Source organism: Typopeltis vanoorti, chromosome 10, assembly GCF_054136105.1.
Source record: "Typopeltis vanoorti isolate ZY-2024b chromosome 10, IOZ_Tvanoo_1.0, whole genome shotgun sequence".
NCBI lineage: Eukaryota > Metazoa > Arthropoda > Arachnida > Uropygi > Thelyphonidae > Typopeltis > Typopeltis vanoorti.
In genome coordinates this window covers 80,962,263-80,986,063 of record NC_143558.1, presented here as the reverse complement: position 1 = coordinate 80,986,063, position 23,801 = coordinate 80,962,263, and the positions used below count along the sequence as shown (strand labels likewise).

Below are 23,801 nucleotides of genomic sequence, written 5' to 3'. Positions count from 1 at the left end.
CTGGCATGAATGCTACTCTAACATCATGTGGTTTTAGAAGGATAGCCAATTTTTTGAAAATACTGCTGACAAATGGAATAGTTATAGTACTGATGTATTGGGTGTCATCACGTTGTCTGTGGTATATCTGAAAAGAGGATATTGTTGCAGAGTCTTTTAGGATAACCATTTAAGGATAGCTCTCTGGATATTGTAGTTAATTATTTTTGTAAGTCATCTTGGTTTGTTGCGTAATGCATAGCTCTCTTCTTAAGCATATGGATAATGCTAAGTTTCTGGGATATATGATGTGACGAGTTGAAATGGAGGTAATGTCTAGTATTCGTAGATTTTCTATACACAGACAGATTGATACTGTTATTGGTTTGTTTTTTTTATTAGGATGTCTAGAAATGGAAGTTTTTCATCTTTTTCAATTTCTAATGTGAATTTGATGGTATGGTGGAAACTATTGGTTTGGTTGAGATAATCTATTAGTTCTTCTTTTATATGATTCCAAATGATAAAGATGTCATCAACATATCCGTACCAAGTTTTCGGTTTTGGGGTAATTTGAGATAAGATTTTATCCTCTAGGTTTTCCATGAATAAGTCAGCACAAGAAGGAGAGAGGGGGCTACCCATGGCTAATCCGGTAAGTTGTTTGTAGACTGTTTTTTGCCAAATGAATAGTTCGAAGTTAAACAATGATTGAACAAAGTAGTGATGTTTCTTGGGAACAAGTTGTCTAAGATGTTGATGACTTCCACAACTAGAATGTTTGTAAACAGAGATGTGACGTCAAGCCTTGCTAGTATATCATCTTCAGATATAATGATATTTTTTAATTTTTCAATAAAATGTTGTGAGTTTTTAATATAAGTATCTGAGTTGTGAATGAGTTGTTGTAAAATCTTGGCTAGATATTTAGACAGTTGGTAAGTAGGAGAATAGATTCCATCAACTATTGGACGTAATGGTATACCTTCTTTATGTATTTTAGGAACGCCATACAATCTTGGAGTCAACGGGTGCATGGATTTTAGCTTTCTTATTAAGTCTATAGGCCAGTTAATCATTTCACGTAATAGCTCATTGGTGTTGTTATGATTTTTTTGCGTAGAATCTGTACTGAGGAAGTCATAGACAGATGTGTATGATAATAGATTTTTAATTTTTTCTTCATAATCTTTTGTATTTAAGATAACAGTATTGGTCCGTGCGGTTAGCCTAGTGGCTATGCGTTTCGCAACCATATGCCTAGGGAAGGAGTGTCCTAGGTTCGATTCCCGTCGGTGACGTGAGGAGCTGAAGGATCTTCCTCAGCCATAGCCAAGTTAGCCAGTCTTGGGCATGGACAGCAGGGTTTTTTCCCCAGTTTATTCTGGGGTTTTTCATCCCGCAAAGCAGGCAAACTGGCCTTGAGAACTCAACACTACAGGCCATAGGATACACCGGGGCATAAGGCTGACCACCTTATCCTGTAAAAACGGAGTGAGGTCCGATGATCAATGGACCCTCGACACCGCAAGGTAAAAGAGGGTATAAGGAAGAAGATGATGATGATAACAGTATTGTTGCCTTTGTCAGCTTTAAGTATGATGATGTCTTTATTATTCCTTAATTTGAGTAGTGTTCTTTCCATTTGGTTCGAGTTGGTGTTAGGAGATCTTGACGGAGCAGAAAGGATTATGCTGCTTTTTAGTCGTAAGTCATTAGCTATTGGGTGTGGTAGCAATGAGATGGCTTTTTCTAAGTTACAGATGAACTCTATTTTAGAAATAGCAGTAGGTTTTAAGGCAAAATTGAATCCTTTTTTGAAAATTGAGATCTCAGGTTTTGTTAAAATGTGTTTAGATAGGTTTATTCACTTGGTTATCTGGTAGAGATGGTTTAGAGTTAATGTGATTATCATACAGCAAGTTGAATTTATCGATTTGCGTCTTTTTGCTGTAACTAAAGGTTTTGGCATAACTGTTGCTAATCATATTATCTAAAAGTTGTCAGGTCTCTATGTCAAGGTTATTAGAGATGTCTGTGAACAAGTCATAGCATTGTGAGTCTAATTGGCTGAGCAAGGTTCTCGTATGGCCAATTCTTTCTCGGAGAAGAGCAAATGAAGTTCTGTGGTAAATAATATTAGCTTTTTTAGTTTAAAAATATTGTTTGAGATGAAGAAATTTTGGGATAACGTTATTGTCTCGACATCTTTTTAAAAAAGTCAGATGGTTTAAACCTTTTTTGCATTGAAACCTTCATGATTGCGTACCTTTCATTTGGTGATCACGTCGATCCTGTTCATAGTGATTTTCTTCCTTGACTAATTGTATAACTAAAACACTTTTTTTGAATGTTAGTCAAGTGGGTTTTAATTTATCGTCCTACATGTTTCGCCAATTTTTGCTATCGGCATCTTCATGGAATACAATTGGTAAGCTATATGAAGGTAACAGACTAGGTTATAACTGACAGTTCTAATTCATACAAAATTAGTATTGTGCGAGACAATCCGTGTGTCTCGGGAACATGATTAATTTGTTACGAGACATAATGTAGTTGGCGTGAAAGTTCATTTCTTTGATGTTTAGTGATCTGATTAAAGCATTCCAAATTTCCGGTAGGATTAGACCTTGATTCTTATTTAGGTTTCCTGTTGAATGGGCAACCGTAGCAGCTTCCTTGAAGGTTCTGGAATGGTAGTTCTCTTCTATATAGGGTATATGACTCTTATTTCACTCAATGAGATGGTTGGTAGAGGCAAAATGGCAAGAAAGGCCTGAAATATCTTGTCTGTTGTTTCTGACATATCCTATGTGTTCTTTCTGTCTCATTTCGAAGCTTCTAGAGGTCTGACCAACGTAACTAACACCACAGGAGCAAGGTATATTATATACCCCAGAGTACTTGTAGAATGGATGAGTGTCTTTCGGTGATCTTAAAAATTTCCGAATAGTATTGACTGGCTTGAATGCTACTCTAATATCATGTGGTTTTAGAAGGATAGCCAATTTTTTGGAAATACTGCTGACAAATGGAATGGTTATAGTACTGATCTATTGGGTGTCATCATTGTCTTTGTGGTATATCCGAAAAGAGGATATTGTTGCAGAGTCTTTTAGGATAACCAATTAAGGATAGCTCTCTGGATATTTTAGTTAATTCTAATTTTAATTTTAATTGTAGTTTAAATTAAAAAATATCCCTATATCTGAAGATGATATACTAGCAAGCCTTGACGTCACATCTCTGGTTACAAACATTCCAGTTATGGAAGTCATCAACATCTTAGACAACTTGTTCCCAAGAAACATCACTACTTTGTTCAATCATTGTTTAACTTCGAACTATTTCATTTAGCAAAAAACAGTCTACAAACAACTTACCAGATTAGCCATGAGTAGCCCCCCCTCTCTCCTTCTTGTGCTGACTTACTCATGGAAGACCTAGAGGATAAAATCTTATCTCAAATTACCCCAAAACCGAAAACTTGGTACGGATATGTTGATAACATCTTTATCATTTGGAATCATACAAAAGAAGAACTAATGGATTATCTGAACCAAATTAATAGGTTCCACCATACCATCAAATTCACTTTAGAAATTGAAAAAGATGAAAAACTTCCATTTCTAGACATCCTAATAAAAAAAACAAACCAATAACAGTATCAATCTGTCTGTGTATAGAAAATCTACGAATACTAGACGTTACCTCCATTTCAACTCGTCACATCATATATCCCAGAAACTTAGCATTATCCATATGCTTAAGAAAAGAGCTATACATTACGCAACAAACCAAGATGACTTACAAAAATAATTAATTACAATATCCAGAGAGCTATCCTTAAATGGTTATCCTAAAAGACTGCAACAATATCCTCTTTTCGGATATACCACAAAGACAACGTGATGACACCCAATACATCAGTACTATAACTATTCCATTTGTCAGCAGTATTTTCAAAAAATTGGCTATCCTTCTAAAACCACACAATGTTAGAGTAGCATTCAAGCCAGTCAATACTATTCGGAAATTTTTAAGATCACCGAAAGACCCTCATCCATTTTACAAGTACTCTGGAGTATATAATATACCTTGCTCCTGTGGTGTTAGTTACGTTGGTCAGACCTCTAGAAGCTTCGAAACGAGACAGAAAGAATACATAAGATATGTCAGAAACAACAGACAAGATATTTTAGGCCTTTCTTGCCACTTTGCCTCTACCAACCATCTCATTGAGTGGGATCAGAGTCATGTGCCCTATATAGAAGAGAACTACCATTCCAGAACCTTCAAGGAGGCTGCTATGGTCGCCCGTTCAACAGGAAACCTAAATAAGAATCAAGGTTTAATCCTACCGGAAATTTGGAATGCTTTAATCAGATCACTAAACATCAAAGAAATGAACTTTCACGCCAACTACATTATGTCTCGTAACAAATTAATCATGTTCCCGAGACACACGGATTGTCTCGCACAATACTAATTTTGTATGAATTAGAACTGTCAGTTAAAACCTAGTCTGTTACCTTCATATAGCTTACCAATTGTATTCTCTGAAGATGCCGATAGCAAAAATCATCGAAACATGTAGGACGATAAATTAAAACCCACTTGACTAACATTCAAAAAAAGTGTTTTAGTTATTATACGAGTAGTCAAGAAAGAAAATCACTGAATGATCAGATAATTTTGCAGTTCTAGAATGAGCTTTGAGACATTCTAAAATTTGAACTCACCTTTCGAAAAGGTTTCCTGCAATGTAATGTATTCTGCTATAGTTCTCATAAAATTTTGGGCATTTGATAATTTTTCTGATAAAAAAGACAGTAAGGGATTACTTTCATGTCAAAGATAGATACCTGGAAGAAAATTTTCACGTAGTCTTTTAAAAAATGTAGAAAACTAACTAGGGCTTCCGACTTAATATCTAACCTTCACCTTCTTTTACATACAGTTAATAAGTATCCATTTATACTGATACTAAATGAACAAGAATAGGCTGGCAATTTGAAATTTCATGCCAGCTGGGATTTTGCTCAGATAAACAAATTGTCTCCTGCCCACACACACACACTGTTTTCATCAGGGTACAGAAAGAACACTGATAAGTCAGCTACTGGAGCAAACTCAAACTAAATATCACCAGAAATCAAGATAGTCACCATCAACATCAGAATTATCGTTAGAAAAGAAGTGGGACTAGCAAAATTAAAGACACATTATATTGATATAATTAGTGTTACCAAAACAAAGAAGAGAAAAACAGGTGAAACTTTAAAATAACAAATATAAGATGTTATACTTAAGCAATAATAAAAAAAGAAAGGAAGGAGTAGTTATAATATTCAGTATTAAGTGGAGGATAATTTCCTTGAATGGCGGGCAACATAGGAATGATATGGATGGACAAACATCAAAATGAGAAATTAGACTTATTTACCCTATTTTCCCAAAGAAATTTCTACTAAAGAAGTGGAGAAATCTTTCAAGTCATTATAGAAGGCAGCAGATCTAAAGAAAAAGTCAGCTCTTGTTGGAGATCTAAATGAGAAACATACAGAAGCACATCGAGAAAAGAGCAAAGCTAATAAAAATGGTAATAACTGTAGGATTTTTTATTAGAGATGACTAGTCCATATCCTGAACAGAAATCCTACAGGTATTTACTATTTTTATTAGTTTTGATCTTTTCTAAACACACTTTAGTATGTCTGCCATGATGGGCACAAATTCACATGGAGAGAAGATACAAGAAAGAAGGAAAAAAGTTTCATTGATTATGTTACTGTCGATAGTGATATATTCCTACTGGGTCAAGACACAAAAGTGTAAGAGATGTGAAAATAAAGTGATTAATTCATTTTGAGCAGGACGAAATTGAATATCATTTGAAAAGGAAAGTGTGTAAGAAAGATTTTAAAAGAATCAGAGTTAAGCAGCTCTGAAAAGTAAACTTTATAGACTCAAATATAGAAATATTATTTAAGAAAAAATGAAAGAGTTTGAAAACAAGAACCAAACCTTGAAGATCTAGTGGCAGTCTCTGAAGAAAAGACTGACTGATTTAGCGAGAGAGGTATGTGTGAAGTTGTTAGCAAAGACAGAAAACTAAACCCATGACAGACTTGAAGCAGCCATCACTGAAAAGAAGAAAGAATTTAAAAGCTCCTAGCAAGTCAGTCAGCATACAGTGAAAAATGTAAGAAAGCAACGTATGAATATAGCTAAACAAAAGTAACAGGAAAGCTTTGCAAATATAGAATATTAATATTAGGAAGGTAGCATAATGTATTTGAGACTTGAAAAAAGTTTAGAAATGGAGAAAGATAAAAAGAATCAGAGATAATAAAGTAATAAAGTACATGAAAATTGAAGATAAGCTAAATTACAAAGACCAAAAGGTTGAATTCTGGATGATTGGAGTAGAGCTCTCCTTGTAACTATCTGTATAAAAAAAAGGGAAATAAAAGAATGAGCATTACACATGACCATCCTACTGAGTTTTTGGGTTAAAATTTATGCAAGCATACTGGAGAAAAGGTTAGGAAAAAAAACCGTAGAAAGGAAACTCAGAGAAGAACAAGCTGGGTTGGTCAAATAGAGGTTGTCAAGATCAGATTTTCATCAAGTTGGAGGTTTAATGGAATATACTTACTCGCTGAAGATGTTTCAGTGACTGAGATGAAATATTGGAAGCATTAAAATTAGTTTTTCATCCTTTCCTAATGCTGTATATATTCCATTAAACCTCCAACTTGATGTCCTCCTAGCACATAAGCTTTAACACACAGATCAGATTTTCACTTTATGACAAACAGTTGAAAAATCATGCCAAAAGGGAATCTATTAATGCCATTTATTCCCCAGAGGTAGCAGGCAAGCCATTTAGTCCTTTTTGAAGAGTGGGCAACCAGCCTTCCCCCTTAGCCAATCACAGAAGAGCTGGCCCAAGACAGTGATTTTAAGGGAGGGGATCTTCTGTATTTAAGTTGCATCAAGGAGCTGTATTTAAGTTTTAATTAAGGAGACTGAACAAAGATTATTTTCAAAATACGATGCAGTTTTCTTAAAACTGCCACATCTCTGTGTTCCTACAAATTGCAACTGTTACTAAAGCATCCCATTAATTGAATTATTGTCTATCATCAACTTACACGTTTTGGTTGGCAGTGGAACCAATTTTTGAAAAGACAAACTGGAATTTTAAGTACAGCAATCCCTCGATTAATGCACGAATCGAATATAATAACATATGGGAAAATGTATAATTTGTTCCTCAGATTTCTTTTTTGACTGTTAATTTTTTTTTTTTTATAAAAGAATTAAGGTATGTCTCAGGGCCTAGTTAAAGGAAACCATGAAGCTGAAAAGACAATAAAACATATTCAGAATATAAATTTATTATTCTGCTTCTTAACAAAGAATTGAGCTAATGTAGTTTGGCAAGCATTCTGTTTCTTTTATTCTTACAACTGACGGTATGGCCCCTACTGCCTTTCTGCAAATTTTATTGGTTCTCTCTTCACCAGGGAGGCTCTAAGAATTGCTGCTTAAAACCTTCGATTGTACGAAAACTATTTTCAAATTGTTTCTGTGAAACCTCTTTGGGCTTGTCAGTGATTAAATTTTCTTCATATTCTTCAGGATCTTCCCGCTGTTCATCTAAATTTAGTAGGTCAGAATCACTCAATTTCTCAGAATGAGATTTAATTAATTAGATTAATTTGAAAAGCCTTTAAAATCATTTGCATAATGTGGAAGAATGTGCTACCAAATGGCTTGTATATTGCTAGCAGTAATTTCATTCGACTTTGAAACTTTATATCCGGGCTGAGATTTCTCTGATTTGGCTAGAAAAGTCTTGGAAAGCATTCGCTTCCAACAAAAGGCCGGTTTCATCGACATTAAATATTTGTTGATCACAATAGTCCCCTTATTACAGAATTTTCTTCAAAATCTCTGGATATCTCCTTATCTGCACTTGCAGCTTCACCTGTGATTAGAACATTATGTAGGCTATTTCTCTTTTTGAAACTCTCAAATCATCCAGCACTAACGTGGAATTCTTCTTCTTTTTCCATCATTGATAGCCCTTTCTTTCCAGGTTACAAAGAGACAATGCTTTTGATTTATTAAGGCCAGTGTTTAGCGGGATCCGTGTTTGGTTACAATCTTCGATCCATGTAAAAAGAAGTCTCTCTAATTCAATCATTATAATACTTTGATTTTCAGTGCATGCATGAAGAACTTCGAGCAGCCTTACTTTTCTCTTTGTATTCAGCAGCTGATTCACCCATTTTTGTGTTCTTGTCCTATCTTTGCTCTGGACTCGCCTTGTTAATTTTTCTTTATTATTTCAAGTTTTTCTTCCAATCAGATTACTTTTCAAATCATTTTCACACTTCCATTTTTTGCTCACTAATTCTTTTACTCATGATTAAAGATGAGGAAAATAATTTAAAATAAAAAGTACAGAAAACAACTACACGAGATATGATCAGCAAAATAAAGCAGACGACATAAATTTTGGCGGTAAATTTGGAACATAGTGTACATGGAAATAGTGTAGTATGCCATTAAAAAATAACTCTGTGAAATGTTTCAAATTGGTAACTAAATTATTTCATCCTGGTGAATGATTTTTTAAAATAGTTAGTCATAAAAAATGTATAGATCGAAAATTTTTAAAATCTGTAACATTTATTTTTAAGATGTATATAGGCGCACTAATCGAATTTGGGTATCGAAAAAAAAAATGATGCACTAATTAAAAATGCAGAAATCTGGGGGGTGCATTAATTGAGGGATTGCTGTACCATAATTCTGATTCAAGGTATGTTAGATGTATTGAATATAACATACCTTGAATCACAGTACTGTCAACAGGATGTAGCATAGAAGCAGCCTGCCTCATGGTGCCGCCTAATTAAGAGCGCTCGTTCAGCCATATTGTGGTAGGCGCCGTATTAGGGCAACAAGAGATTTTACAACAGCTGATGTAGATGCAATAGATGTACAGGTAGTTCCTGCCTTTACGAATTAATTGGTTCCTGGCGACCATTCTTAAATCAGGAGTTTATTTGCCTTAAAAATAATTGTATAAGCGAGAGTTACGTTCATAAGAAGGAATATATAAAATATATAATGAATATGAAATGATAAGAAAAGACTTTACTGACCAAAGATTTGCATATTTAAAAACAACATAAGAAAAATTTTAAATTAAAAAAGATTCTTTGAAAAAAAAAAATTAGCTCATTCACATATCACCAGGTGAATGGGCAGCAGTGAAGGTAGTAGGAGGTATATTAGGAAGCTTCGGTGCATCTTTTTTTTTCAAAGAAGGTCACGAGTATCATCTGCTTCGTTGGCTTTCACTTCTTTTCGTTTAAAATAGCTTTTCGCAGGAAAATTTGCTGAAGTCTGAATCTTGTGATTCAAAGACTGCTGGAGCTTTTCAAAGAAGTTTAAATGTTTCTTCTAGGCCTTTTAAAGTGAAAACCGAGTTGGAGTTTCATATTCGTTTTCTTCTTTGTATTATTCGTTTCTTTCTTGTTCAAGGAGACTTCTAATTCATGGAGATCGGGCAAGAGTTCTATAATGTGAGATTGAAGCAGCACATTAACATCGCCTTCCAAAACTTCCATTTGGAATTGATTAGCCATACCTAAGAAACCAAAATTAGCCATACATAAGAAACAATCTTTGTGAATTCTGAAATTCAGAATTCACAATCTTTGTTGGGTCTTCAAAGTCTTCGAAATTATCACTAAACTGAGGTTTATGCCATAATCCTTTCATAGTTTTTTCGGAAACTTTATGACAGGCACTCTGAGTTACCCGAACTGCATCTAAAATATCGAATTTCTTCCAAAACTTGTTGATAGAATAGTTTCCATCTTCATCAGTTGTTTCTTTAACATTTCAGAAGTCTCTTTGAGATAACTGCTTTAAACATCGCGACCACTCCCTTATCTTTGATTGTAAAAGAGAAATTGTATTTGGAGGTAAAAAGACTATTTTTACATTAGGGCAAATGTAAGCTATTGATGAGGGATGACTAGGTGCATTTTCAATTATCAGAAGAACCTTAAATGGAATTTATTTTTTCTCAATAATGTTTCACTTCAGGAACAAAGTAATACATAAGCCAATCTTTGAATAGGGAACCCATGAGCAAAGCCTTTTTATTTGTCTTTCCATATTACTGGGAGAGTATCTTTATTAAATCCTGTTAAGCTTCTTGGATTTCTCATTGATGCACAAATAAGGGTTTTAACTTGCAATCGCCAGTAGCATTTCCTCCTAATGCTTTAAAACCTGACATTAGGATTCTTTTGTGATTTAAGTTCTTGCAAGTATCCATTTCCAAAAAAACCCCATCTCATCAATGTGAAAAATCTGTGATGGCGAGTAATTTCATTCTTTAATTATTTCTTCTAATTTTTCTCGACAAGATTTTGCAGCCTCACTATCAACGCTTGCAGCTTCACCTTGTACTTTAATGTTATGCCAATCAGTTTGCTTTGTATAGCAGTCAAACCACCCACTACTTGCAGCAAAAGTCTCTTTGCAGTCATCCCATTTTTTAGTCTTTCAGCATTTTAAAAATGGCTAATGCTCTAGTACAAATCATTGCGTAGGTAATAGGCATGTTTAATCATTGAGTTTGGTTGCTTATCCAAGCAGTTCAGTTTTTCCATATGAGGAATTTATACTGCCTGTTTCTTTAATTCAAAACAACGTTGTAGAATGCATTGATTGGCATTCTTTGCTTCTTTCAAATATTTTTCTTTATCCTTTAAAATGGTGCAAGTAGTGGAAGCAGGTAGAAGCGGCAAGAAACAATTTCTCAGAAAGAGCTTTAGCAGTGTTACCCACTTAATAGCTGGTAATTATTTTGTATTTTTTCTCTAAAGTACTTGCTTTTCACTGTTTCTTTCATTGTTGGATAAGCGAAAGGGTTATAGTTAAAAACAAAACAAAATAAAATAAAAAATCAGATGTAACTGAAGAAAACTATGAATAATACACTCACTACGCAAAGGCTCGTGAGTGACTGGTCATTACATACTGCGTAATTTCCCCTACATATCCCTTAATTGCCTTCACCGCGCACAATTTAAAATAAAAATTCCAATCCAAAAATTCGTAAAGTGAGAACTACCTGTATTTGAAGAATTAAAAATTATCTCAAAAATAATACAAGAGAAAAGTGGTCCTCACCAAATTTTATCATATGTATATTTATCCCAACGTAACCACCGGATATTGTTAACAATTCCTGTTAGCATAGCAAATTCAGAAAGAAGTTTTTCCAAGCTTAAACTGTTTAAAATTATTCGTGAACAGCAATGACCCAAGAAAGATTGATTGGTCTAGCAACTATATCGATAGAGGCGAACATAGCCTATTATTTAAATTTAGAAGAGCTTATAAATAGTTTTATTGTGCGATATCCCCATAGAGCAAACATTTAATTAATATTATTATGTAATCGTTTTGCATTAATGTTTCTCTTGTAATAAAAACAAAATAGCAATTGGAGATTTTCTTATATTTTTGTCTTATAATCCATCAGGGCCGATATTTAAAATGTGTCTGAATTTGTCCTAGGGTGTGATCTAATCTGGCGACGGCCCTGTTGAATCAGAATTCTGATTCAAGGTATGTTAGATGTATTCTTATTAACATGGCCCTATGTTTGAAATCTTGTATGCACTTGACTGTATACATTATATCTGAATATATCCAATTTTGAAGGCCAGAAATCTTATGCAAATTTGAATAAATAACTGTGAAATCATACCACTAAGAATTATAATTCTAGTAGTAAGACTTATACGTTGGTTAGACATCACTGGTAATTAATTTACGGAATTGACAACGCATATAAAGTAAATTAATTAAAGATAACTTTAATGAATCACTTCTATATTTCGGCAATGTCACATTGCCATCTTCGGGAACATAAAGATATGGTATGTGCACTAAGGAACTAACAAAGCAAATGAGGAAGAAAATAAGAACTAATTTTGTTCCTAAAGTCCTAATGGTGCCCTCTTGCAGGCTAATTTGGTAGTCTTGGCAGTTGGGCTGAAGTTCTCAAAATGAAAGTCTCCCAAATTTGGGGCAGTTTCATGCACCCAAATTTGTTGAGGTTAGGAACGTTTTTTAGAGCTGCTGAAGATTCTTTGAATAGTCTTTCGTATTTAAACTTGCTGCGATGGATTATTTTTGTCTTCTTCCAACGAATTTTATGGTGGGTATCTAAGGCATGGTCTGCCAGCCCAGAGCGGCTGTACTGGTGAAACCGGATGTAGTCTTGGTGTTCTGAAATCCTGATATTTGTTGTTCTGCCTGTTTGGCCAAAGTAGGACAATTTGCAGCTGCAAGGGACCTGGTATACACCAGGTAGGTCTAGGGGAAGTGGTTGGTCTTTGGTAGAGCGGATAAGGGATGCCAACTTTTTATATGGTCTGTAACAAGAAGTAAGGTCATATTTTTTGAGGATATTAGTTATTTTTTCAGAGGTGCCATGGATGTAGGGGATAGTGATAGACTTGGTGTAGTCTTTATTGTGGAGGGGGGTTGTGGTTTATAGGTTTTAGTATTTTTTGGATTTTTTTGGGGTTGTAGCCATTGGCTAAGAAAGTGTTGAGGATGTGGTTTAGTTCCATAGTCAGGGCCTTGTCATCTGAGCAGATTAATTTTGCCCTGTTATATAGTGTTTTTATCACCCCATATTGTTGTGAGGGGGGGGGGATTGCTGGTGAATGTATCTGCCAGTGTGGGTGGGTTTTCTGTAAACAGAGAAAACCAAAGTTCCATCAAGCTGGCGGGTGATTAAAGTGTCTAGGAAGGGGAGGGTGTTGTTTTCCTCTTTTTCTAAGGTGAACTGACTCTGGGATGTTGGTTGTTTAAGTGTTTTAGGAAGGAGTGGAGTGTATCTGAGCCATGTGGCCAAATAGCAAACACATCATCCACATAACGAAGCCAAATAGTGGGTTTTTGTGGGGCGGAGTTTAAGGCTTTCTCTTCAAATGTCTCCATAAAGAAATTGGCCAAGGGTGGGGAAAGTGGTGAACCCATGGCTGTCTCCCCTCTATCTGTTTGTAGAACTTTCCTTGCCAAACGAAATAGCCTGAGTTCATTGTGAACTGAAATAGGGCTGAGATATCGGGAGGAAACTTGGCTTGGATGAGCTCAAAGGTTTCTTTGAGTGGGACATTAGTGAATAGGGAGGAGATGTCAAAACTGACCATTATGTCAGTGTGTTGGAGTGTGAGGTTTTCTATACTGGCTTTAAAGTGGGCCGAGTTTTTTATGGTGTGTTGCCAGTGTAGTGTGTGAGCGTTTTGGCTAAATGTTTGGCTAATTTATATGTGGGGGAATCAATGCCATCCACTATGGGACGTAATGGCACATTTTGTTTATGTATTTTTGGGAGTCCATATAATCGGGGGGGGTCTAGAGTTATAAGGTTTAAGTTTGTTGGTGACTTCCACAGGCCAAGAAGTGACTTTCTTAAGGAGTCTGTGGATAGTTCTGATCTGAGAGTTGGTCGAATTATATTCAATGGGGAGGTAAGTAGTACGGTCTCGTATTAAAGAATTTAGCTTACCTTTGTAGTCTTTTTGATCGAGTACCACAGTGGCGCTTCCCTTATCAACTTTGGTGATTACTATTTTTTTGTTGTTTTTTTTTTTTTCTTGTAGGGCTGTATATTCGTTTTTGGATAAGTTGGATTTTGGAGGTTTGGCTTTCGTGAGAACACCGACTACATCCAGTCTCACGTTGTTGGCGATGTGGTTAGGCAGGTTGCGAATTCCACGCTCTATTTGGATCATGATTTCTTCAGCAGGTATCCTTTTTGGAGCTAGGGCAAGACTTTCATTTTGAGAACTTCAGCCCAACTGCCAAGACTACCAAATTAGCCCGCAAGAGGGCACCATTAGGGCTTTAGGAACAAAATTAGTTCTTATTTTCTTCCTCATTTGCTTTGTTAGTTCCTTAGTGCACATACCATATCTTCATGTTCCCGAAGATGGCAATGTGACATTGCCGAAATATAGAAGTGATTCATTAAAGTTATCTTTAATTAATTTACTTTATATGCGTTGTCAATTCCGTAAATTAATTACCAGTGATGGCTAACCAACGTATAAGTCTTACTACTAGAATCATGATCATCCACGGAGATGCAATCGCACAAAAGGCCCGTCAATACGGCAAATTGAGGTTGAAGATATCGAGGCAAATAAATCGTCTGACGTTCCTAAAACGCTGCCGGGATAACAAAGTGATCCCCAACTGTGTCAAATTAAAGCACCGTTTCACTTCCGAGAAAGCTCTACGCATTTACAACCGCACTAGCTTCGCCCTGTTAAGAGAACAAATTACCGCGACGCGCGTTCTCCTTGCCGATGAAAACCAAACCTTACGGGCGCTAGAGGAAGAGCTTTCTAACACACTCGGCCTTGATCTATGGTCGATACTTCATGACATCTCATGCACATCGGCAAGAAAGGAATTCGAAAAAATACGTAGTCGACACGTGAAAAAATACGAAAACCTGACAAAGACTTCTACTTCTGTACCCCAGCCACCACTCAACACAGTAGTCAACCTCTCGTCGGCAGTTTTAAAGCCTGAAGCACTCACCGCACTTTCACGTGGTCACAATTTCGCCCTAGCTCCAAAAAGGATACCTGCTGAAGAAATCATGATCCAAATAGAGCGTGGAATTCGCAACCTGCCTAACCACATCGCCAACAACGTGAGACTGGATGTAGTCGGTGTTCTCACGAAAGCCAAACCTCCAAAATCCAACTTGTCTAAAAACGAATATACAGCCCTACAAGAAAAAAAAAAAAACAACAAAAAAATAGTAATCACCAAAGCTGATAAGGGAAGCACCACTGTGGTACTCAATCAAAAAGACTACAAAGGTAAGCTAAATTCTTTAATACGAGACCGTACTACTTACCTCCCCATTGAATATAATTCGACCAACTCTCAGATCAGAACTATCCACAGACTCCTTAAGAAAGTCACTTCTTGGCCTGTGGAAGTCACCAACAAACTTAAACCTTATAACTCTAGACCCCCTCGATTATATGGACTCCCAAAAATACATAAACAAAATGTGCCATTACGTCCCATAGTGGATGGCATTGATTCCCCCACATATAAATTAGCCAAACATTTAGCCAAAACGCTCACACACTACACTGGCAACACACCATAAAAAACTCGGCCCACTTTAAAGCCAGTATAGAAAACCTCACACTCCAACACACTGACATAATGGTCAGTTTTGACATCTCCTCCCTATTCACTAATGTCCCACTCAAAGAAACCTTTGAGCTCATCCAAGCCAAGTTTCCTCCCGATATCTCAGCCCTATTTCAGTTCACAATGAACTCAGGCTATTTCGTTTGGCAAGGAAAGTTCTACAAACAGATAGAGGGGACAGCCATGGGTTCACCACTTTCCCCACCCTTGGCCAATTTCTTTATGGAGACATTTGAAGAGAAAGCCTTAAACTCCGCCCCACAAAAACCCACTATTTGGCTTCGTTATGTGGATGATGTGTTTGCTATTTGGCCACATGGCTCAGATACACTCCACTCCTTCCTAACACACTTAAACAACCAACATCCCAGAGTCCAGTTCACCTTAGAAAAAGAGGAAAACAACACCCTCCCCTTCCTAGACACTTTAATCACCCGCCAGCTTGATGGAACTTTGGTTTTCTCTGTTTACAGAAAACCCACCCACACTGGCAGATACATTCACCAGCAATCCCCCCCCCTCACAACAATATGGGGTGATAAAAACACTATATAACAGGGCAAAATTAATCTGCTCAGATGACAAGGCCCTGACTATGGAACTAAACCACATCCTCAACACTTTCTTAGCCAATGGCTACAACCCCAAAAAAATCCAAAAAATACTAAAACCTATAAACCACAACCCCCATCCCCCCTCCACAATAAAGACTACACCAAGTCTATCACTATCCCCTACATCCAGGGCACCTCTGAAAAAATAACTAATATCCTCAAAAAATATGACCTTACTTCTTGTTACAGACCATATAAAAAGTTGGCATCCCTTATCCGCTCTACCAAAGACCAACCACTTCCCCTAGACCTACCTGGTGTATACCAGGTCCCTTGCAGCTGCAAATTGTCCTACTTTGGCCAAACAGGCAGAACAACAAATATCAGGATTTCAGAACACCAAGACTACATCCGGTTTCACCAGTATAGCCGCTCTGGGCTGGCAGACCATGCCTTAGATACCCACCATAAAATTCGTTGGAAGAAGACAAAAATAATCCATTGCAGCAAGCTTAAATACGAAAGACTATTCAAAGAATCTTCAGCAGCTCTAAAAAACGTTCCTAACTTCAACAAATTTGGGTGCATGAAACTGCCCCAAATTTGGGAGACTTTCATTTTGAGAACTTCAGCCCAACTGCCAAGACTACCAAATTAGCCTGCAAGAGGGCACCATTAGGACTTTAGGAACAAAATTAGTTCTTATTTTCTTCCTCATTTGCTTTGTTAGTTCCTTAGTGCACATACCATATCTTTATGTTCCCGAAGATGGCAATGTGACATTGCCGAAATATAGAAGTGATTCATTAAAGTTATCTTTAATTAATTTACTTTATATGCGTTGTCAATTCCGTAAATTAATTACCACTAAGAATTATAATTACCTCATAACCTAGTATGAAGAGACACTAACTGATTTAACCTTAACTTAAATTCATGGAGTTATTGATAGATTATTACTCAATGAAATAGTCATTAGCAAGATCTCGAGAACATAATCTGATTCTGAAATGAACATCCTTTCCCAAGGTTTCACTTTTGTGATTTCTCCCAGTAGGATTCCAAAATTAGATATTATGGCAAGTGTAGGAAAAAAACCTGCAAAGAATCAAATGCAAACAACTGCTGCATTCATATTCAAGAGTTATTGAATATGAATGCAGCTTATTCAATATGCAATCAATCTTACAGAATAGTAAATTCAGTGTGAATTTAAAGGTGCAACAAAGCTATAAAACCAACATAAGATTTTTATTTTATTATTATTTTTTTTAAATTACAACTTGAGAAACTATAGTCAGTATTTCTTGTTCATTCCCATTCTCACACTCACTTGAAGAATGCTTGCATACATTCTTTCCTAACAGCTCTATTTTCCTTGATTTTGAACTAAATTCTCAATGACTTTCTCCAGACACCTAACTCCAGATCCATTCTTCAAATGCAAACTATGTTTTATATATGCCATTTTCATCAAATTCACTATATACAATTTCTTCTCTTCCTCTTTCAGAATATGCAATTTGCAATCAATGCTCCACTTCTTTTTAATTTGCTCCTATCATCCTGTGGGAAAAAACTTAGTCTTAACATTCACACTTAGTCCACTCAAGTTACTCATGTACTATAGGTTTACCACCTTTGGATGAGAATCATACAAACACACAAAAAAAGTTAGCAGGTCAGTTGATAAAGATGACTGAATATGATGTATTACTGTATTTTCTTGGAGAATGTAATTTACACTGGAATAAATAGAGATATTTCACTGAATTATTAATTATAATGGAATGTATGTCAGATCAGCATTTAAAGGTATTACAAAGCTATCAAACCAACTAAACATAAGATTTTTTCTTAATTGCAACATACCTTGATTTCTGTACTTTATTTGATAGCATCAAACTGCAGAACAATGACTTTATTTCTGCTATATTATTACAGGTGGAATGCAACAATTCCCATTCTTGTGTCTCAATTATGTCTCCAGTTGCTGATTTGAATGTTTTATCTTCTAAATGAAGTTGCTGCAGTGCCCATAAAAGACTGTTTCTCTCCCTGAAATGTAAGATGGTATAAAAAAGCATAACAGAATCAAAATGACATTATCAGAAAATATTGATAAATAATTTACTTAGGGGAAATAAAGTAACTGCCTACATTAAGCTAATATCACTTTTTTATGTCATTTCCACTTACTTATACACATGTAATACTGTAAATGAACTAAGGTTAGATAAGAGTTATAGTATAAGAACAAAACAAAGGCTCTATAAACATCTAGTTCAGTAATTTATATTATGCAAAAGAAAACTTGGAAGACTATGCAATAATTTAATTTTTAGAAAATGAGTTTTATCAATAACATAATTTTTTATAATGTATTAGACAATAGTTAAAAATAATACATACAGAAAATAGTCTAGAGAAAACACGCTTGTTTTAAACAGTTGGGATAACAGATATTCTTCTCCAGAATTAAAAATAGGTATGAGATACAGCGCTAACCTGTGATAAAGTTGTAAATGTCCACAGAGCTATAGAAAAAAAAAAAAAAAAAGATAATAAATAATATGTATATGCACAATGAATTTGAGATCAGAATAATATATATTCATATTTTTCATATTTCTTATATAAGTATAATGAAATATTTCATATTTCATTATTCATATATATGAAATATGTGTTGTGTGTGTGTGTGCATGTGCATTTTCTTCCCAATAATAATCCTACCAGGAGGTAATTTATTCCTGCATGCTCCACTGCACATATTACATGTAGCTTCCAAGTGCTGATTAACATTTATATCCATATAGGTATTTTTTCTGGGAAAACTCCCATGTTACGCTTCTTAAAAACTATTATTTTTACAGCTATTTTGCCTGCTTTTGTTTAGGAGTGCCCCTTTTCTTAAATATCATTGGTTTTTACTCAAGAATTCTTAAGGCATTGCAGATATAGTTTTAGAGACAAATATATGTAGCATAATAGAAGAAAATTCACACATACCTTATCTTGGATGTTGTTGCCTGTCTTTTTTCTGCGGTGTGCATACTTCTGCTGTTACGGTGTTGAAAGGGGAGTGAGGGGGTTGGCAATGTGGGAAAATTAATTTGAAATTAATTTGAAAAAAAAAAAAAAGGGTTTATGGGAGGGTTGATGGGGTGCGAGCCATTTTGACTGTGTGGGTCTTCGTCTGAACTCATGGAAGAAGTCTTTTTATATAATATATACACATATTATATTTAAGGGCAGGGGAGCACTTTTTTGTAGGGTGGGACTTCTTTCATGAGTTCAGACAAAGACCCACACAGTCGAAACGGCTTGCACCCCATCAATCCTATCCCCATAAACTCTTTCCCTTCCTCTAAAAAAGTTTCTATTTTCAGCCCCCTTTTTCATCTTTTTCCGACCCTACAAAAAAAAAAAAGTGTTCCGCTCACCCTTAAATATAATATACGTACATATTATATATAAAAAAAACCTGTTTTTTTTCAAATTAATTCTCCCACATTGCTATCCCCCCCCCTTTCAACACCATAACAGCAGAAGTATGCATACTGCAGAAAGAAGACAGGCAACAACATCCAAGATAAGGTATGTGTAAATTTTCTTCTGTTATGTTACATATATTTGCCTCTAAAACTACATCTGCAATGCCCTAAGAATTCTTGAGTAAAAAGCCAATTATATTTAAAAAAAGGGTCACTCCTAAACAAAAGCAGGCAAAATAGCCGTAAAAATAATAATTTACGACTATTATTATTAAAACTATAAATATGGATGTAAAAATATCTTTACGTCAATATTTATATTTTTATATATACATATATACATATATTTGCACTATATAATTCATACAATATCAGTAATTTATGTTGCATTACAATGACTCTAAGTTGATCATATTGGCAAATTTAATTAATTCTCAAGTAAAAATTTTCAATAAGACTCTGTTTTGACACTGGTCACTTCTTTCTAGAAGTGATGACATGTTGTATTAGGGGGAATCCAGATGGAGTCCAGTAGCTGACAGTAGTAAAAAATATGATTGACAGTCTGTTGGAAGTGTGGTCTGTAAATCACGATGGTGATTCCAGGATATGGAATCTGTGTAAGCAGTGTCTTAGTTTTCCATGTCCCATTCGTAACATGGTTAAACCTGGAGAAATGGTGTGTTTTTTCAGCCAGAGTCTGCTTCTGATGTTAGGCAAGAAGTCTTTTGTTGTTGATCCGTTTTTTGATGTTTTCCATTCTTCTTCCCACAAGTGTGGGCTTCTTTCTTCTGCAAGTGTTTTTATAGCAGATTTCGAGTACTTCTGGGAACTTGTTTCTAGCCGCTTCTTTAGCCAGCTGATCCGCTCTCTCATTTCCTGCTACCCCAGTATGTGAGTTCACCAAGCAGAACTTGATTTCCCATCCCAATAGAGTGAGACCTCCAAACCAGCTTTCTTGGTTCTATTAATGCTATATGGTTGTTCTGATTTTTTATGCTGTCTATAGTGCTTCTACTATCACTGTAAATTCCTGGAGATATGTTAGTGAATGAACTATAGCAAGTCGTTCTGCTTGGTTGTCAGAAAAGAGGATGCAGTCCAGAGCAGTGTTCTTGTATAATGGACTACCTGTTATATGTAATGAAAGAACAACTGATGTTACCTCCGGTTTTACTTCCATCAGTGTATATATGGAATTCATCACTTTCAGAACTTTCCTTCTCCTTAATATATGTTCTCTTTGATGGATGAGGCCACCTACTATAGTGAAGCAAACGTTTCTAGCAATTTGGATCAATGTTATAATTTTCGTTATTTTTTCTAGAAGTGACTTCATACATAAGAGAATTCTTGTATTTTCAGGCAGATTGGCATTAAATCTGCAGTAACGAAAGGTGTCTAAAAAGATACTGTCCTGTATCCTTTAAGGTGTTGAACTCTGTTTAGCTTTTGTCGGTTTTTCTTTGATTTTAGTGTATGTTTCCAGGCAGGTGCAGCATAAGATATTAATGGTAGTATAGCTCTGTTATATATTGTTTTCAGCGCTCGTTGGCCTAATCCCCACTAAGTCACTAAGTCCTTGCTGACTTTGCAATTTTGCAAAAGTTTACAATTTGTAAACTTTTTCTGGAAACATATGAGATGTGCTTGTTAAAGATAAATTTTTCATCTATTGTTACTCCTAGGTATTTTAGCTCACAGGCTATCTTGAGAACTTCCCTGTTTAGGAAGACTGTTCGTTACAGGTTGTTATAACATGTGAGATGTGGAGCACTTTAGACTTGGTGCTATTGAATGTAACTTTCTTCTCGCATGCCCACTCTGCAATTTTAAAGAGTTCTTCATTGGCTATTACTTCTAATTGTAAGCCACTGCATCCGTGAATCATAAGCATCACATCGCCAGTAAAAGCTATGACTTTTGTTTCAGTAGGTGAAAGGAAGTTTTAATAGCGAGTCGTACTGGATGTTACAGAAGCCTGGTCCACAGCAGGAGCTTTGCGGATAGCCTTGTTTGAGTTCTTTCATTACAGCTGTGGTTTTTAATGTCATGGTTCCTCTTCTGTCTGTAAAATAATTTTCTGTAAGATAGAGTAAGTTTTTTGGACATTTTAAATCTCTTAATCTGGCTGGATTATGGCTGCCCACCATGTAGCATCAAAGGCCCCTTGTACATCAAGTGAGATCAGCAGTACATCTTTTTTTGCTGTAGACTGTCTTCTGTGAACATTTAACCACCATAATTGCATCTACTGTGCTTGATTGAGGTCTAAATGCATATCGATTGCTGCTTAATAGGTATCTTGAGTAGACATAGTGCATTATTTGGTTTATCAGAAGTTTTTCCAGCACCTTACTGGCAATGTTTATGAGACTGATTGGCCTGTATTTGCTAATTTTGTCAGATGTTTCTTTTCCTGGTTTGATTATGGGTATAATTTTAGAGCATTTCCAAACTAAAGGAAATCACTCTTTTTAGGCATTCGTTGTAAACTGTTACAAATTCAGGGAATACGACAAAGGCTTTTAGGAGTATATTGCTGGTTATTCCGTCCAATCCAGGAGTTTTTCTTAGATCCACTGATCTTATTACTGACTTCATTTCATTAGTTGTAAATAAATCGTCATTAGGCATATCTGTGTCTGTTTTTCATTCTTTGTCTGTAAGTTTTTTTGTGGATTTCTTCATCTGTTGAGTAATCGTCATTGGGAATAAACTTGTTTTTCATAATAGCAGCAGTTTCTGCAAAGTTTTTAGTGTAGGTGCCGTCTGTTTTCTTAATAGGCGATAATATAAGTCTTGTCTTCTTTTTGCTGCTAATAATTTATATATACAGTTCCAAGGATTTGATATGGTTGAAACAGTACAGAATTTTTTCCATGATTCTGTTTTTGTGTTTGTAATTTTGGACTGATAGCTGTATTTGGCTTAATAGTAGTTCTGTCTTCTACCCTCTCTTAAAACTTGGTTACTGTATGTTCTTTGATATAGTCATCTGAGTGGGTTAACACGTTTTCTTAGGACTGTTAGTTTGTTGTTTGACCAAGGTACTGATTTTCTTCCACTGATGTTTAGCTTCTTGGTTGTTCTGAGTGTTTGGTCACTGAAGTTTTTCAGACCTAATGAAAGCACAAAAGCAAGGAAGATCTATATCGGCTTGTGATGATGCCCAGATGGCTAGGTTCTTGTCTAAGCTGAGGTGTTGTTCGCTAATCCCGATAAAGTGATGTTCTGAAATTAGGCATGAAAATTCTCTTTTTAATGCTTTAACAAATATCTCTAGATTGGTTTTATTGGTGAAGTACTTAATGATAATGTGATGGTTTGTGTTGTGTATTCGGTTTAAATTTTCGTTACTGATATTCATTATCAGTAACAGAAATATGCGATGATCAGAACAGCTTTCTTCTTCTTTGCATCTCCATTCAGAAACCTGGGATAAAATAGCATTGTTTGCTATTATCACATTCTCAGGATTCTCATATTTGTGGTCTCCAGTCTTTGGTCAAGTGTTTTATTTCTAACCCAGTTCTCAGATTCATAAGTTAAAACTGGCTTGAACACTGTCTTGTATAGAGCTCATTTAATGATTTGACTAATTTCTCTCTTATTCCATATAAATTTATTCAGTTGACTTCCTATCATACCAACTTTGTTGATTCTGTTGCCTATTTCAATATTCAATTTATCATCTTCACTAAACATCGTGCCTAAGTAGCTGAAATGTTTTACATATCTATATGTTCTCCATTCACAATGAAGTTGATATTTTCAATGCTTCTGTCTTGTTGTTGCTGACCATCATACCAAATCTATTATACAAGAGTTATTCAATTTATTCAGGAAATTTTCGGACTTGTGGCAGATTTATTTAGAAGTATAACATCATCCGCATAAAACAAAGAGCTCAGATTAACATCTCCAATTTTGATATCAGGTTTAATATCACTTTCCTTCATAATGTGATCCATATAGATAATGTACATCTTTTTCTGACACTGATTTAATGTTAAGCCATCTTTCTGTACTTCCTTCAATTCTAACTGCTGACTTACAACTCAAATAAAGACTAAGTATTGCTTGATATAATGCTCCACTGACAGCATACAATTGTAGCGTTTTGAATAGCTTTTCTCTTCGCACCTTGTCATATGCCTTTTCCAGATCTACAAAACTTAAATACAAATCTTTGTTATATTCCCATGATTTCTCAACTATTTGTTCTTAAAGTGAAAATCTGATCATAACAGCCTCTATTTGGTTAAATGCAGCTTGTTCTTCACCAAGCTTCCCTTCCACAATCCTTCTCAACCATTTCTCAAGCGGTGATGCATACTTGCATAAATCTTACCAGGAACACTCAGTAGGGAAATACCTCTGTAATTCTCACACTGCTTTATTTCCAATTTTATATATGGGTGCTATGAGAGCTTTACTCCAATCATCTGGAATTCGTCCTTCTGAG

At 35.5% G+C, this 23,801-nt stretch overlaps 1 protein-coding gene across 1 annotated transcript in view; it reads right to left on the bottom strand.

Annotated features, from left to right (window-relative positions):
* The window catches only part of LOC150102538 (RNA polymerase II-associated protein 1), a 754,864-nt gene that overhangs the window by 219,644 nt on the left and 511,419 nt on the right, over positions 1 to 23,801 (bottom strand). Inside the window, exons 25-26 of the mRNA XM_090399226.1 lie at positions 18,249 to 18,373; positions 17,709 to 17,894 (exon numbers count right to left, since the gene is read on the bottom strand). Coding sequence (XP_090255352.1) covers positions 17,709 to 17,894; positions 18,249 to 18,373 — 311 coding nt within the window. The remainder of the gene's footprint in view (positions 1 to 17,708; positions 17,895 to 18,248; positions 18,374 to 23,801) is intronic.